Source organism: Cervus elaphus, chromosome 13 (assembly GCF_910594005.1).
Source record: "Cervus elaphus chromosome 13, mCerEla1.1, whole genome shotgun sequence".
NCBI classification, from domain to species: Eukaryota; Metazoa; Chordata; class Mammalia; order Artiodactyla; family Cervidae; genus Cervus; species Cervus elaphus.
In genome coordinates this window covers 17,894,894-17,911,888 of record NC_057827.1, presented here as the reverse complement: position 1 = coordinate 17,911,888, position 16,995 = coordinate 17,894,894, and the positions used below count along the sequence as shown (strand labels likewise).

The 16,995-nt window shown below is 39.9% G+C and overlaps 1 protein-coding gene across 9 annotated transcripts in view; it reads left to right on the top strand.

Annotated features, from left to right (window-relative positions):
• The window catches only part of CHD2 (chromodomain helicase DNA binding protein 2), a 128,419-nt gene that overhangs the window by 69,113 nt on the left and 42,311 nt on the right, over positions 1 to 16,995 (top strand). For 8 of the 9 annotated variants that reach the window (XR_006344415.1, XR_006344416.1, XR_006344417.1 and 5 more), the window contains 8 exons: positions 4,957 to 5,145; positions 6,646 to 6,808; positions 7,139 to 7,291; positions 9,583 to 9,654; positions 12,891 to 13,040; positions 13,733 to 13,881; positions 14,871 to 14,967; positions 15,381 to 15,473. Coding sequence is in view for 6 of the 9 variants with exons in the window: in XM_043921864.1 (XP_043777799.1) it covers positions 4,957 to 5,145; positions 6,646 to 6,808; positions 7,139 to 7,291; positions 9,583 to 9,654; positions 12,891 to 13,040; positions 13,733 to 13,881; positions 14,871 to 14,967; positions 15,381 to 15,473 (1,066 nt within the window). In the remaining 3 variants the exon portion in view is untranslated. Of the gene's footprint in view, positions 1 to 4,956; positions 5,146 to 6,645; positions 6,809 to 7,138; positions 7,292 to 9,582; positions 9,655 to 12,804; positions 13,041 to 13,732; positions 13,882 to 14,870; positions 14,968 to 15,380; positions 15,474 to 16,995 lie in introns of those variants that run through there. The other variant, XM_043921869.1, reaches the window with a different exon arrangement.

Here is a 16,995-nt window from a genome sequence, read left to right as displayed (position 1 = left end):
CAGGCCTAGGCCCGCATTTAGGCATTCTGTTTGGTTTCCTCATCAGGTGATGAGGGTAACCACAAATTCTGCCTTCATTTGTCTGTGCTGTTCTCTTTTCACCTTTAGTTTTAAAGAATAGTTTGAGACTCCTCAGGAGACAGAGAAACTTGACTACTCTTATTATGTTCTTACTGCGGTGGTTGGTAGAACAGGCTTAGACCATTTCCTTTTCTTGCAGGCGTCCTCACTATAGTATGCCTATGAGAGAGAAGGCCCCCCAGCACCCCTCCTTCCCATGCCTTCTCTTGGAACAGACTTTCTTAACCTCAGCACTGTTGACATTTTGGACTGGATAATTCTGTTTTGCAAAATGGGGGATGGCTCTCCTTTGCATTTTACGATGTGCAGCAGCATCCATGGCCACTACTTACTCCATGCCAGGAGTGACCCCCCTTCCCCAGTTGTGGCAACCAAACATGTCTCTAGACATTGCCGAGTGTCCCCCAGAGGGGTGAAGTCACCACCAGTTGAGAGAGTTCCTGCTGTCGCCCCGCATTGCTCATCTGCCATCCTACACCCTCCCTACCCTGTCTTGCTGCTGATCTTTTCCGTGTCCCATTTGCTGCTCACCTGGATCCTCTGTTCCTCCCACAGAGCTCTGTAAGTCAATAGCAGTCACCTTTTTGAGGAGGGAGGCAGTTTCCCCCTTCTCTTTTTAAACATTCTATTGTCCATTCTGTAATAAATACCCTATCCATCATGTATTAGCAGAAGCCCATGTTCTTATAAAGTGTGTTTTTCAAAATGTACGTGCTATAAAACAGGTGATGAATGAAAGTTTAGAAACAGTGGGGGTATCAATTATTATCTTTGTTTTCTGAAATGGATAAGAGAGTTTTGAAGTATATTACTTAAGAATTTTCATATTGTTTTCTTGTATCTGACTTTTGATACACTGTGTATGTTTAGTCTCAGACTGTAGTGAGAATATGCTGTCTTAGATGATGAAAATGTTTCTCATATTATATGGTTAATAAGTGGATAGACTGAGATCAGTCTCTGGTCTTCTGTGACCCAGGCCCATGTCCTTAAAACTTCAAATTCTAAAGAGAAATAGTACATCCTTCATAGCACCATAGAGATGAAGTAGAAGTATTCTAAATAGTGGGAACCTTGCGGTCTGTGGGAACATATGTGCTCATTTTCTAGAGAAAGAAATGTGATGCTTAGCTTCCTCCAGTGAATGGTTAGCTAAGATTTGTCCTTTTGTACAAATGGTGAAGTGGATGGTAGGGATTTTGACTCCTAAATGGTCATAATTAATTTTTTGTTGCTCTTAAGCAACTGTGGCATCCCACCCAGCATGGGCTACATTTTGGAAAAAGTTTTATGTATCTTGTTTTTATAATTGAAGAGAGGAACTTTGAATTACTTTTTTCCACTAGAGCTGATCATTTAGTTAGTGTTTGCCAAAGTTTTCCATGTGGCCATTTGGATCATTATTGGAGGATGGATTGGAGTTAAGAGATACACTCTGTGTGTGTGTGTATGCATGTGTGTGTATAAGCATGTGTATGTGTAAGAGAGCTTTTTCTCTTTGTAAACTTTGTTTTTAAAGCATTATTATTTTCAGACATTTAAAAAGTCATTTTTCACGAAGATGTATGTGTAAGAAGGAAATCCATTAGCTGAGTTTAGACTTTCTTTTGTTTCCGTCTGAGCGGTGTGGATGACAAAGCCTGTGGAGTACTTTTCCCTGCCCTGCGTGGTGGTTCCTGAAGTTCATTACGGCTCTCTACAACCGTTTGTTCCTCTCAGGGAAGTGACCCACTGAAGAAATGTCATTGTACAGAAGAGAGATTTACTCACATAACTTCTGAACTTTCCCTTCCTCCACTGTGATAGGCCATTGTTCTCAGCATCCAAAAGTTAGTGTTCTTTTTAACCAACTGAAATGGTGTTTCCTTTGTGCAGAGTCGATCCAATCACCTTTTCTGCATGGCGACTCTGACCAGGAGCCTACCCTTACTGTGTGTGGTTACTACCCGCACTAGAGATACATATCAGTGAACCACTGTGTTTTGTATGTAGTGTTTTTGCAAAGTATGGTGCTTGCTTTTAAAGCGAGAAAGGGCTATGGCTACATCAAAGAATTCAGCGTATGCATATAATCATGTGCAAATGTGTACTTCATACCCACCCTGCAAAATAACTGTTTGATAGAGTATTTTCAGAGATTTTTTACCTCTTAGTGTTTTGTAGTTGTTGTTTTGCTTCTGCTGTCTAGACCAGTCTGAATTTTTTTGCACTTTTCCTTTCACATATTTATCGCATGACTTGTAATATATCATTCTACCTACTTTGATTTAATTTTCTTCTTGGTTGTTCCTCACTAGAGTGAGCTTGTGTTTATCCAAAATCCCAAGATCTGGAAAATGCAGAATTGTTTCTACTTTGCTGAGAGGCATATGTTAAATACAGAAGTTGAATGACAGAGAAATAGCTAAAATAGTGACTCTGTAGGCTGTGATGTGGTATCATCATAAGTTCACCATGATGACGTACACCTTTTATATCCATGGTAGTACAGACTGACAGTTGTCCAGTGCACGGACCAGCAAATTTTCCCTAAAGAACCTGGTAGTAAACATTTCAGCTAGGCATGTGGCTTGTCACAGCTACTCATCTGTACAGACAGAAAGCAGCCACAGGCAGTTTGTAAATAATTCAGTATATATCTAAGAAACAGTATCTCATGTTAGCTCCTTTAATGCAATAAGAGTACACTAGGTCGGTGAAAGTATTTGTTGCCTAAAACAGTAGGAGCAGTGAATCTTGTTTAAAAAAAGTTCATTATTTAGACTAGTTTTTAGACTAGTGTAGTTGTAATTATAATATGTGTTTTGTAAATTAAAACATTCTCTTGAAATTATTTATCTCCCAGCTCTTCAGAAAATAGCCTGATGTATAGGAATGGTCTTTCACTTCCAGTTGCCTCATACATTTTGCGTTGAGATAGCTCACTTTTTACGTTGTTCCTTTTAATCCTCTTATCAGTTTTAATTCTTCAATTTATCTTATGTTCTTATCTTCCTAGCAGTATGGCAAAATACAGTGTACCTTCGCTTTGTCGAGGGAGACGCTTTAATGGTATTTTCAGATCTCTGCCTCTAAAGGTCGTTTTCTCTGCCTCTGAGCACGGTTGTTTCAGGCATTACCAGGTGTCACGTGGGCTTGAAACGGATGCTCCTAGTGCCTGATGACTTGCCTGGCCATCCATGAGTTCAGAAGTGGCAGCAGGCGGTAACTTCCTTGTGGCCACTGGCAGTGCTGACATTTGCTGTCTTTGACTTTCTTATCAGAGATCTCATTACATGGTAGCTGTAGGTAACGTCGAGTCCTAAATCTATAATTCCGGGACTTGACTGACGTCAGCACAGCAGGGCATCCTGCTGTCGGGAGGCAGGCTGTGGGCAGCATCTTCTCCACTGAGCTTCAGTCTGTACACAAAACTAAGCAGCTTCTTCCAAGTGCTTTGTTGGCTTTCATGTGGCAAGTCAGAGCATGTTTTTCTAAGCCCCATGAAATAAACTTCTTTCAATTTTTATTTTTGAAAGAACTTTGATCAGAATGTCCCATACTGAATTTCTGCCACAGATCCTTTAGTGATCCAAAGATGGTTGAATTAATATTTACACAGGAGAAACTTTGATCTGTAGAGTTCAGGCAGAACTTGCTATGGGTGACATGTTTTTAAATTTCATTAATAAATTTTGTGCCTCCAAGTTCTGTTAGTATCAAGTTTGTATCACTTATATCCTTCTTTTTGTCTGGGCCTATTATGTGGTTGACTGTCATTGTAATCTATTTTAAATCTGTGAGCAGTAAGAATGACTGATGGAAACGATGTAATTTTTACCTTTGGTGACAGCTGTGATATCACCACTAATTATTCTTTTATGTCTGATATTGTTTTCCCTGTAAATTGCAGCTTATTAAACAATAGTTTATGATTAATTTTCCACCTAACATTTTCTCACAATAACATGTTCAGTTCAATTCAGTTGCTTAGTCGTGTCTGACTCTTTGCGACCCCATGAATCATAGCACGCCAGGCCTCCCTGTCCATCACCAACTCCTGGAGTTTACTCAGACTCATGTCCATCGAGTTGGTGATGCCACCCAGCCATCTCATCCTCTGTTGTCCCCTTCTCCTCCTGCCCCCAGTCCCTCTCAGCATCAGGGTCTTTTCCAATGAGTCAGTTCTTCACATGAGTTGGCCAAAGTATTGGAGTTTCAGCTTCAGCATCAGTCCTTCCAGTGAACACCCAGGACTGATCTCCTTCAGGATGGACTGGTTAGATCTCCTTGCAGTCCAGGGGACTCTCAAGAGTCTTCTCCAACACCACAGTTCAAAAGCATCAATTTTTCAGTGCTTAGCTTTCTTCACAGTCCAACTCTCACATCCATACATGACCACTGGAAAAACCATAGCCTTGACTAGGCGGACTTTTGTTGGCAAAGTAATGTCTCTGCTTTTTAATATACTATCTAGGTTGGTCATAACTTTCCTTCCAAAGAGTAAGCGTCTTTTAATTTCATGGCCGCAGTCACCATCTGCAGTGATTTTGGAGCCCAAAAAAATGAAGTCTGTTACTTAGGTACTAAGTGCATGATTTACTGAAATATTTTGTGAACCCTGGATCCAGTCTGAGAATCGGAAACCTACTGTTATCCAGCATAGACTGATGAAATTGATTCAGTTGATTTTCCTTTGCCTTTTTGTTTTTCAGTCTCTTGTTTTCAAGAGCTAGTGAAAGATAAAATTTATTTATCCTTATAGGGAAGACTCATTTTTTTTAACAGACTATTTTTTTTTTCCTAGTTGGTTCCTTAAAAAAGAAATTTTATTTGGAAAAAGAAATTTTTTTTTCTCCTATGTAATTGAATAACACTGTTCTGTTTTATCTCTAGGTTTGAGTTCTGGGAAGATTTTGAAGAAGACCATGGGAAAGGGAGAGAGAATGGCTATCAGAGTCTTCATAAGGTGCTAGAGCCTTTCCTTCTCCGAAGAGTGAAGAAAGATGTGGAGAAATCTCTTCCTGCCAAAGTGGAACAGATTCTCAGAGTGGAGATGTCAGCCCTTCAGAAACAGTATTATAAGTAAGTCAATGGCTGAGTCAGGCCCAAATGGGATTAAGATCAGTGCCAGGAAGACATGGGAGAACTGACAGGTAATCTGCCTTTTTTAGTGAGGGCTCAGCACAGATTTAAATAGCAGTTTATATATGGTCAGAGAGAGGGAACTTTATTTTTAAGGAATTGCTTTGTTTAATTTTGTTTATGATTATTTATAATAGTTAACAGAGCTCCAAAGCCAAAACTGCCAAGACTGGCCTGTTCAAAGATACCTGCCTTCCATCCTTGTCTCCTCCATTCTAGTTTCTCTTCTCCTTAGGTAATGATTACTATTATATTTAAACATCTTAATGTTTATCTTTCCTTTATTTTTGATTTTTAAAATACAAGCAGATACACACTTCTTTTGGCTTTTCTCTTCTTATATAGATGGTAGCACACTGTGTGCATTTTTCTGTACCTTACTTTTTCCACTTAGTGATGCCAAACAGCTGTGCTGGGGAACACTCCACAGTAGTTTACAGCGACAGGCAGCCCTTCCTTTTTACAACTGCATAGTGGATCTATGGAAAAGTTTATTACTCGTCCTTCAGTGATGGAGATTTGGATAGTTCCGAATACTTGCCTTTTATAAATAGTGCTGTAGTCTTTGAGCATCCCTCTTTGAGATGGGTTCCTAAACATGTGATTGCTAAAAGTATAAAGAAATTTCACAGTGCAGAAGAAAAGTGCTTCTCATATTTTGGGGTTTGTGGTTAGAGCTTATTTGGATATGTGTGAATATTCATGCACCCCGTCCTCCCTTCTTTCCAAACTGAGTTGTAAAACACTCTCATCATGAGCACTGTATTCTGTAAAACTCCCTTTTACACAATTTAAATGGATATGTAGCTTCTGTCTTTGATATATCTCATTTATTTAACTGATTTTCTAATTTGTGATAGCTTAATTTCCACTTTCATACTATATTAAAGACAGCTTCAGTGACAGTCATTGTTTATGTAAAATACAAAAATGTAATATATGTTGTAGTATATATATGTATATATATATTTTGCCTTGGTTTTCTTAAAAAAAAAAAGTATTTACTTTTAATTGGAGGATATCGTGTTGGTCTCTGCCATACATCAACATAAATCAGCCATAGGTATACATATGTCCCCTCCCTCTTGAACCTCCCTCCTACCTCCCACCCTATCCCATCCCTGTAGGCTGTCACAGAGAACCTTAATCATTGAGCTCCCTGCATCATACATCAAATTTTTTCTTGTCATTTTCCTCTTTTAATATTCCTATGCTCAGCCAGGTTGAAATACTGAATAGAATGTTTAATGGTCTGACTCTGGAGATGTTTGAGGGTTCCTGATTAGGTGGCAGGAGACAGAAGATAAAGCATCCTTCCTGGCCTTTTTAATTCCCCTCCACCTCCATGCCCTCAGTAATAGTGTTTCCTTTTATAATCTTCTGGTATACCCTGTTCTCTTTCTTTGCATCTAATAATATCATTATTGTCTTAATTTGCAGATGGATTTTGACCAGGAATTACAAGGCTCTTGCCAAAGGAACAAGAGGCAGCACATCTGGTTTCCTTAATATTGTGATGGAACTGAAGAAATGCTGCAACCACTGTTACCTGATTAAACCTCCTGAAGAAAATGAAAGGGAAAATGGACAGGAAATTCTTCTGGTGTGTGCTTACCTTGTTTCTTAAGTTTCTTAAGGACAGTTTAGTTTCTGTAGATGCTTTTAATAAAAACACTCCTTTTCCTCCTTGATGGCACTTCAAGGAGCATCAAAATAAGCTTTAAAAACAGGTGAGAAAAACCAAATAGCTAGGAAAAATCTGGAAAGTATATTGTCACAGATACCAGGTAAAGAACATTTCATGAATTGCTTGTCAGCTAGATTGCAGAAGGCTTCCAAAAGCTTTAAGATGATTTTAAAAATATGAACTCTTAGAGGTAAAGGGCAGATTGAAGTATCCTTTTGATCATGATCATGTCTTTTCATTCTTCAGTCCCTGATCAGGAGCAGTGGGAAGTTGATTCTATTAGATAAACTGTTGACAAGACTTCGAGAAAGAGGAAACAGAGTCCTTATCTTCTCTCAGATGGTGAGGATGTTGGATATCCTGGCTGAGTACCTCACTATTAAGCACTACCCTTTCCAGGTAAGGATGCTCGGTACTTAGGGTCTCTCCCTTCCTCTCTCCCAGGTTGTATGCTTTGCTTGTTAAGTTATCCTCGAGTAGAAAACAAAGAGTTCACTTTTTTGAAACAAATTGAGATTAAGGTTCCAGGAGGGTCTTAGTTTTACTTTTGTAAAATTAAGGGTTTTCGTCTTCATTCATTAATCTCCAGTAAGATTATGAGAAAAATAAGAGGGAAGAAGGAGTTTCTTTAGCATAATGTTTTTCTGCCTGTTAGACAATAAAAAACAAAAACTTATCTGTATTCTCTGTATAGGCATGTGTGCAATTTATTTGGCCTAACATTTTTTATTTATTTATTTTTTTAAATTCTGGAGAAACACACATTTTATTATCAATTTTTGCTAGTGACTATGGTGGACAGAAATTATGTAGCAGAACAAGATCCTAATGAATAGAAAATACCTGTGATCAGTGATAACAAAAAGCATATTAAAGTTTGGATTATCAAGAAGAGCATAAGGTAGTGATATACAAAGGAATGATGATCACAAAACTGAAAAACAATGGTCACAGATTTTCCTGTGTTATAAACTTATACACAGCTGTGACTGCCAAGAGGAGTTTTTTTCTCCCATAGGAATGGTACAGGTCATAACTATTCTTTTAGTCAAACAAACAAACAAAATCCTCAGCATGTTACATTTCACTTGAGAAGGAATTGTCCTTTTTTTTTTTTTTTAATTTTATTTATTTTAATTGGAGGCTAATTACTTTACAACATTGTAGTGGTTTCTGCCATACACTGACATGAACCAGCCATGGGTGTATATGTGTTCCCCATCCTATTTGGCCTAATATTTTTTAATGCTTTGATTTTTAAAACATTTAAGGCATGATTTTTAATTATTAAATAAGTTTTTTCTTTAGTTTTGGATGGACTAATGCAGTTAGGCTGATACTGAAGATACTTGAAGCTAGTGATTCTAAGAAGACCAAGCTTTAAAACTCAGTAGCAGATTATCTTTCATAATAACCCTAAAAAGCCTAGTTATATCCATAATACCTGGTGTGGTCTTGCAGTAGCTGTCTTAAAATATAGTTAAATACTGTGGTTATTATCAGAAATAGCATAGTAGGGAGAGTCGGTGATCTTTGAGTACATCTGTTCCCTGGGTGCTTTTAGGTCTGGCTCATCATTTGGCATCAAGTGAAATCAGAGCATGTTACTTTTTTCTCTAGGGAATGAGTAGTCTGGTGTCTGCTCAGGTCATCATGCCTAATGCCTTCGCTTAGTGAGAATACTGAAAAGAGGGACTTTGGGTTTTCTGATTTCAAAACTTACCTTTGGGTCAGGGCTCTCATGTAGAGCTGGTAGTCAGAAAGGAGAAGGAGGGTCCCCACGTGTGATTCTCCCCGTGTCCAGGTGGCTTTGGGTTTGGTGGGCAGAACGCTGAGCTGTGTGTCCTTTCAGACCCTGCCCTGCCCCCTCACTGGTCACTGGCTAGCGGACAACATCTGTCTGGTCAGTTTTGCCTTCTGTAAAATGAGGTACTTGGTCTCAAGTGGTGATGAAGGGGCAGGAATGTGAAAATGATTTTAAAGAGTGAGAAATGCTTTCTATACAGAGTACAGGTAGTAGTTCTTCAGTATCTACATATTACATGCTATCTCCACGGTGACATTGTTTTGGACCTAGAGTTGACATACAATCTAGTGTAAGAATTGTACGTGCTGGGAAATCCCAGGGGCTCTCCTGAGGATACATTTTGGCTGCTTGAATGCTTTAGTTTTTGGAAAAGCTGGGATATATGACCAGCTTAATGTTTTCAATATTGTGGGAAACTGTCTTCCAAACAAAATTATGTAAAGGATTTTTTGGTGTATATAGCAGTTAATAACAGGGCAACTTTCAGCCGTATTAGCTTAGGAGCATCACTTTTCCACAGGAGCTGATTCCGCAGGAGGGGACCACTGGTAGTATTTCCTAGTCTCTTGAGTACCCACAGATGGAGAATCAGACAGAGCCTCTAAGCACAGCTTGGTTGCTGTCCTAGCGGCCATACTGATCCTTGGGTGGACCTAGGTGTCCCTTAGAACCAGAAGCTTCTGAGCTTGAGTGTGTAACGGGAGAGCTTGGGGCATGCTGGGTGTGCTGCTCAAGCAGAGTCCCTGGACGGCACTTGGCCAGTGTGTTCTGGTTATTTTTACTCAAGAGCGTTTTGGAGTGAGGAAGGTTTCAAGTCTTCAGTTCTATTTTGAGTGCAGCTGATTTTCCTACCTTATGATTTTCTCGTGGTTTATTTTTACAGCGTCTGGATGGTTCCATCAAGGGAGAAATCAGAAAACAGGCGCTGGACCACTTCAACGCAGATGGGTCTGAGGTACAGCATGCATGGCTTTGTTATTTGGGCAGTCTGGGCTCTGTATCAAGGGGGAAAGCCTTTCTAGCTGAATGTACTGTTTCAGAAACAGTTCACAGTGCAGCTGTCCTACCTGATAAGAGAAATCACTGATGTTAAAGGTGCCTCTTAACTTGGTTGTTTGTCACCCCAGAAAAGCATATGCATGCTTGTTTCTCTTCCTTGGGCTGGATTAATGGCAGAGTAGCTCTGATAGCAACAGAGTGCTCTCTGGTGCTCCCAGATGGCAAATTTCTGGACCTAGAAGAAAAACAAGGCCAGGTTGCGGAGGGCTGACCAATAGGATTAACTTTGACATGTGTGCTACTTTAGAAGGTTCTCACCTGTACTCTTGGTGACTTGAGTCTTGAAAAGTATGTTTGTCTTGTCCCAAATTTGTTGGACCTTGGTAGGGATGTGGCTTAATTCCCCTGCTTGGACTAATAGCAGCATTGGTTCATCTGTTAGGTGTTCAGCTTGACTTTGGCAATATAAAATATTTTGTTTTTAAGGCATGGGTGAAAGAGCCCTTAGGACAAGCCAGAAGCTGTGTAACCTTGTAATGTGTGCCTGTCAAGCTGTTAAATACCGTGGGGTTTGAGAGAAGGAGGGAGAAAAGGTTTAGTGTGGAGGGCTGTAGCGGTGTGAGGAGGAGAGGAAGCCAAGGAGAGTGCTGGAGGTGAGACAAAGCAGTCTGTGGAGAGAGCCTGGGAGCCTCTGAAGTCCGGGCGGCTCTTCTGTGTAGAAAGACCGGACTTCACTCTGCTTTCTCATGAGCTTTAAGCACTGTGTCTGTCCCTCCAAGAGTGGCAGGATTCCTGCCCCTCGAATTGCACACAGGCCCAATTAGACTGTGGTATTCTGGCTTCTTCTCTAGCCTAAAATTTTAGTTTTCCTTGAGGAGTTTTAGACACTAATCTCTTCAGAACCAAGGCTCTGAATAGTCAAGGTCAAGAGGAATTGAATTATTAAAAATATTGATAACCATCTAATTCCCATTCTTCCTTTCCCTCCTCCTGTTTCCTCACCTGTAAAAGCATGATTTCACTGCCTGCTTCATAGCCCTGCAGTGACGACTTCAGGTAACAATTAGCACACAGCCCTGAGCAAGCACGCCGTCAGTGTCAGCTATTTTTTTTTTTTTTTTTTCTGAGTTGCTAAGTTGTCTGACTCTTTTGCAGCCCCATGGACTATAGCCCATCAGGCTCCTCTGTCCATGGGATTTTTCAGGCAAGAATACTGGAGTGGGTTGCCATTTCCTTCTCCAAGTGTCAGCTATTTTTATTCAGAATGTGTTGAGATCGGTTTTTTGTGCCTTACTCTTAGTTTAAAACTCAGTATGAGTTAAATGTCTTAGACTACCCTGTGTCAGAAAAAACTAAAGTCGGTTTCTTCATAGTTCTCCACTCGTCCCCCTACCCCATGGCTAGATGGTGAAAATGGTTTCTCTGCCATTTTCTGCAAATCTGAGTCTTTCTTAAATTAATTTAAAAAATTATGTACTTTTATTACTGGGGGAAAGTATTATATGCACATTTAGAAATTTTGCAAGTTGGTGAAGAGTACAAAGAAGAAAATCTGTACAAACTCCCATTCCAGCTTGCTATTCATATCATTTGGGTCCGTTTCATTCATCCGAGAGGAAACCGTTTATTTCTTTATATGTTTGCCCCAGTTGGAATCATGCTGCATATAGTCTTGTTGTCACCTTTCATTCAAAATTCTACTCTAATAAAGATTTAACAAATCATGGTTTCTAATGTTTTCTCATGCCTGTTCCCTCATTTATTTAACCATTTTATTGTTGTCAGATGTTTAGTTAAGAGGATATGAGCATGTAAAAAAGGTTTTTGGTGCCTTTTGCCGAATCACTTTTTCCAAACAATTTATATTCATACTTTTTTTTAAAAATGTATTTATTTGGTTGTGCCTAGTCCTAGCTGAGGCATGTGGGATCTAGTTCCCTGACCAGGGATCGGACCCAGGCCCCGTGCATTGGGAGCACGGAGTCTTAGCCACTGGACTACCAGGGAAGTCCGTATGTTCATACTTTTATGTGTGAATACTTCTGTTTTACCTCACCCTTCAGTTTCACAATTTTTAACGTTTCCCTATTTGGTAATAGACATAACTAGTATCTTAATGTAATTCATACTGCCTTTGATAAAGAGTGACACTGAAAATAATCTTTTATGATTATTCAGAGCTCCGGTTTCCTTTATGTTTTAGATGTCTTATTCTCAATGTTTACCTGTGGACTTTGCTCTAGGGTGTGGAACTGCTGGGTATTTCTGCCAAGGATCACAGACTCAGTGCTTCAGCACCCCTGGTGATCAGTTCTTTATTGGAACTATTTAAAGTTCTTGTGAAAAAAAAAAAAAGAAAAAAAAAAAAGTTCTTGTGAGATAGCTCTATTTTTAGTTCTGTGACAGTGTTGGTGAATGACTGTTATTTAGACTGGGGAGACCTTTTCATTGCGTTTATGTATAAGTATTAAATACAGCCATTTATCAAAAGATAACTCAGAACTGCCAGTGTGTGAGTGCCACTTTCACGAGATGCAGACAGGTGTAGGGTGCCTGCCCGGTCTCTGGGGTGCCGTTGCTATGGACACGGGACTGTGTCAGGGCCGGGGTCTTCCCCGTACACAGCTCTTCAGCCGGTCCTGCTCTGGTTTTCTTGGTGCGTGTCCCATGGTGACTGGGGGTCCTGTGCTACCCAGTGGTTCCGTCACGTCACCTGTTAGTACAGTGTTTCTGTATTCCTCAGCAGCCTAATAAATGAAAGGACGTTTGCTCAATAAAGTTTCCTTGCTTATATGGACTGCCTGCCTTACATGGCATAACTCACCTTTACCCAGGAAATAAGTGTGTAGGCAACTTACTGAAGTGATCCATTGATAACTAAGTTTGTCTGGTTTCTGTTAACTGCTTGTATACTAATTTTAGTTGGGCAAGACCACTAATTCTTTTGCTCCTGTTGCCTTATCCATTTCTCCTTTACTCCCTTAGCTCATTGCACCAACTCTTACCTCTTAATCAAATGAAAATTCACTCTGCCATCAAGTCCCTGACATTCTTTTAGCCTCCATAAAGTTTGTCCATCATATCTCACTTTTCTTCACACCTGCAGGGGTTTCCAGGTATAAGGGCTTATTGGACTGTGAAACTGTTTCTGAGAAGGCCACTGCATAAAGTAGTATATTGCATTGTGTACAGGACTTCTGTTTCCTGCTCTCGACAAGGGCTGGTGGCCTGGGAATCAATTTGGCTTCCGCGGACACAGTTGTCATCTTTGACTCTGACTGGAATCCCCAGAACGACTTGCAGGCACAAGCCCGAGCCCACAGAATTGGTCAGAAGAAGCAGGTTAGTGGAGAAGCCTTGGATGTGTCTTGGAGGGGAGGTTGTTGTCTATGGGTAGATACCTATTTGTTAATTAGCTAGTAGAGAGAAGCTGTCTTTGGGGCTGAGATGAGATGAGCCTATAGTTATGGAACAGTTCTTTCTCACCATCTGTAAAGCGTATGACCAGTAACTTTCTGGCTTGCTCAAAGGTACATGATGAACAGACTTAGAATTGAAAATTTGTCTCTATTTTAGTATAGAAAAGTTGTTGTATTCACATTGTTCGGGACAGTCTACTTTTATTACACATCTTCAATGTTAGCGCTGTCGTATGCTGCAAAAGTACACACTTGTTTCCTTCAAGGATAAATTTCAAAGTCTGTTCCGATATTAGCTGCCTTTAAGTTTCACATGTGGTTGGAGATTCAGTTTCGGTGAAACAGATAATTCTTTAGCAGCATTTTTATCGTTAGGTCAAGGCTATAATAATAGTTCTTAGCGGCAATTTTTATTTAAGAATGTAACATGCTGCCCATAGTAGAAGATATTATATATATTAATGCTTAAGTTGTCTGCTTGGATCGATGACTTACAAGTAGTATGCCATAGCAGAGAACAGATTTTTTTTTTTTTTTCCCCCTTCTTAGTTTTAGACAGAAGTAACTTTCTATGTGTATGAACAGGCATAAGCATAACATTGCCTTTTCTTACAGGTGAATATTTACCGCTTGGTTACAAAGGGGACCGTGGAGGAAGAGATCATAGAACGGGCCAAAAAGAAGATGGTATTGGACCATCTGGTGATTCAGCGCATGGATACCACTGGCCGAACGGTTCTGGAAAACAACTCTGGAAGGTCCAAGTAAGTGGGAGAGGTAGCAGAAGTCAATTTTACATCATCATTTCGTGTAATACATTCATTCTTCTCATGAGATGCTCTACAACAGACATTAATCCGTTGATTACTTGGAAAGGACCAAGCCAAAACTGCAAGATGACATTTTCATTTTATTTTGCTTTCCCTGTTTCTCCTTCCTCTTTGCTTTTCTACTTTTTGGCGTATCAGCCCTCCGCATGTGCCTTCTTGTCTTTCCTGCCCTGCTCTCCAGCCTCTTGCTTTTGGCTCTGCCTGTGCCGTACGACACAGCAGTGGCAGCTGTGTGCTCGCCATCAGGCTTTCTGCCTGGCACAGAATTCCCTTGGACTTTTCAGTGAATTGGCGGCCGTTTCTTACTATTGGTAAAAATGTTTGTGTGGAGATTGCCTTTCTTATTGAAAACAAAAGGGTATGAAAGGAAAATAGTTTTAAGTTTCAACCGGCTTTATTTGGAAGCACAACTGTTTCTCTTAGAGAGTTTACGTTCTGACCAAATTTTTGAGCTTCTTCTGTGGCTGTCTTAGAGTTTGTGTTACAGGTTAAATCAAACGAGCCCTTTCTAATTAGGTGATGATGATTTTCCACTAAAAAGAAAACTAGACAGAAAAAGCTTGTTCTTTTATTTTGGACCAGAGAGGAGGTGTTTGAAAATTCTTGGTGAACAATAACTTTCTGAATCAAAGGATGAAGAGAGAATTCCCTTCTTTCATGTTGCTTATTTTCTTTCTTGCTTACCCATGTAAATAGATGAACCAACAGGAAAATAATTTCTTAGTCTTTTGGTAAGTTAGGTTTACCACTGCAGACTCATCCTGTGGATTAAAAACCATGAAATATTTGTGAGATCATTTTTCTTGTGGCAGAATTTCTATTTTCACCAATAGTTGGACCTCTTTAGGAAGAATAGATATTTACAACTCAATAGAGGTTATTTGACGTCCCTAAGAGAGTACAACTTCATTTTACTTCTACAGTTCAAATCCTTTTAATAAAGAAGAGCTGACAGCGATTTTGAAATTTGGAGCAGAGGATCTCTTCAAAGAACTTGAAGGGGAGGAATCAGAGCCTCAGGTAATTAACAATAAGGGGGGAAATTTTCTTGATAAGTATCATCTGTGAGAGTCTAAATTTTCCTGGAAGCACATTCTGAGCCTGAGACTTTTCTAAAGAAAGAGTAGTTACTTGCAGAACACAGCTTCTCTTTTTTCTTATAGAGCTGAAAGTACTTACAAAATTGACTAGGAAAGAATGAGAAAAGTATTGCGGATTTTGTCTTTGCTCTTTTTTATTCCAGTTTTATTTCTTGTAATTTCTGAAGTTTCATCTTATGATTTGTATAAATAGTACTTTGAAACGTTGGATATAAAACGTTATAAAAACTGAGTGTAAAAGAAAATGGAGTATCAGAAAAGAGAGTTGGTTTATCTGCACCAGTACTCTCAGTCGATGCTAACCACTGTTGCCTTTTTACCATGTTCTTTTAGGAAATGGATATAGATGAAATTTTGCGCTTGGCTGAAACCAGAGAGAATGAAGTCTCAACAAGTGCGACAGATGAACTTCTGTCACAATTTAAGGTATTAAAATCATTGTCTGAGAAAGTCCTTGGCATTGATTTGTGAACCAATAATAAGTAATGCCTGTCAGTACTCTGTCAGTGCAAGACACTCTATGCTTTTCTTTTTACCTAAGTTGATTCATATCCCTTAAAATCATTCTCTAGAGTTCCAAGAATGGTGTAAATATAGACTGTACAGTCCTTCCCATGGGGGTAACCACCGAAGTGGTCCATCTTGCCCAGAGTCGGTGGATAGAAGAGAGAGAGTTGGTGTGAGAAAGGCTGCAAATACGCTGTCAGTGGGACAGGTGGAGAACTAGATAATGTGGAGCTTTGGGAGAGACATTAGTAGAATCATGACAAAGAGAGGTCAGAGGTATGAAAGTAGAAGGTGACAGTGGGGAAGCTCCTGCTGACTTCGTGGCATTCGGGAAGTTGTGGGATGGTTGGTGGTATTTGATCGAAAATTAAATGAGTTCAGGACTAAATGCAAAAGCTGGATACCGGATGAGTAGCAGGTGACCGCGTTGAGTATAGACTTTATTAAAAAGCTTAGTAAGGAAAACAGTGAAAGTAATTTATAAGGATGAAAGGGTCAGGCAAGGTAAGGCTTTTGAAAGGTGTTACCATGTTTCTAGGTTGAGGAAAGAGCTTGAGAATAGGAAAACATTGAAGGTTCTAAGGAAAGAAGGACAGTTTGGTTGCACATTGCCCAGGAGGAGACTGGAAAGGGATATAATCAAAAGCACAAATGGAAGATCTGGCCTTTGAAAGACAAAAGAAGAATCCACTTTGGGAAGGAGAGGGGAGAGATGATATAGAAGCTCCAGTTGGTGACCTTACTTACCAGTAAGTGAGGTGTTTACTGAGAAGTGGAGCAGTTTTGGGATGGCTCCATCCAGGGGCCAGGAGTTGCTGGGTAGAACTTGATAGGGACTAGAGCTGAATTTAGAAGGTGGGACTTCATGTTAGAGCAAGTCGGCAGGATCAGATGACTTTCCAGCATTACTTGAGGTCAGAAAAACTGGATCAGTTGTTCATTCCAAGGTGGAAGATTGGCTTAGGAGGCACAGAAGAGTCATCAAAGTGGCAAAAAGTTGCCCAGATTCAAGTGAGAATGTGATTGAGTGGATTCATCATTGGTTGGTTCCGTGCATGTTTGGGACAAGGGTAAGAGGTTACATGGATGATTTTGTGTGGTAGACCCACTAGGACTGAGAAAGAAGTGTTTGGGAGGAAGCAGTACTTTGTGATGAAGTCTACCTGTGGGTTGGCCACAGGTAGAAGCTGTCTCAGTGGAAGAAAAAGAAAGGGTTGAGTGGATCACAGAAGGCTAGGATCAGAGATAGTGTGTCTTAAGGATGCAGAAGGTGGAGGTGAATTGTTAGCGTTTCAACTGGATTTCACTTCTGTGACTAATGCTCCCTTCTTAAACAGAAGTAATCTTCGTGATGGTGTCCTTGTCAAAATATTATATGATTATTTAGGTCTGAAAAATTTCTGCATATTACAGATTGATCAGAAGCCAGATGACTGGTGAC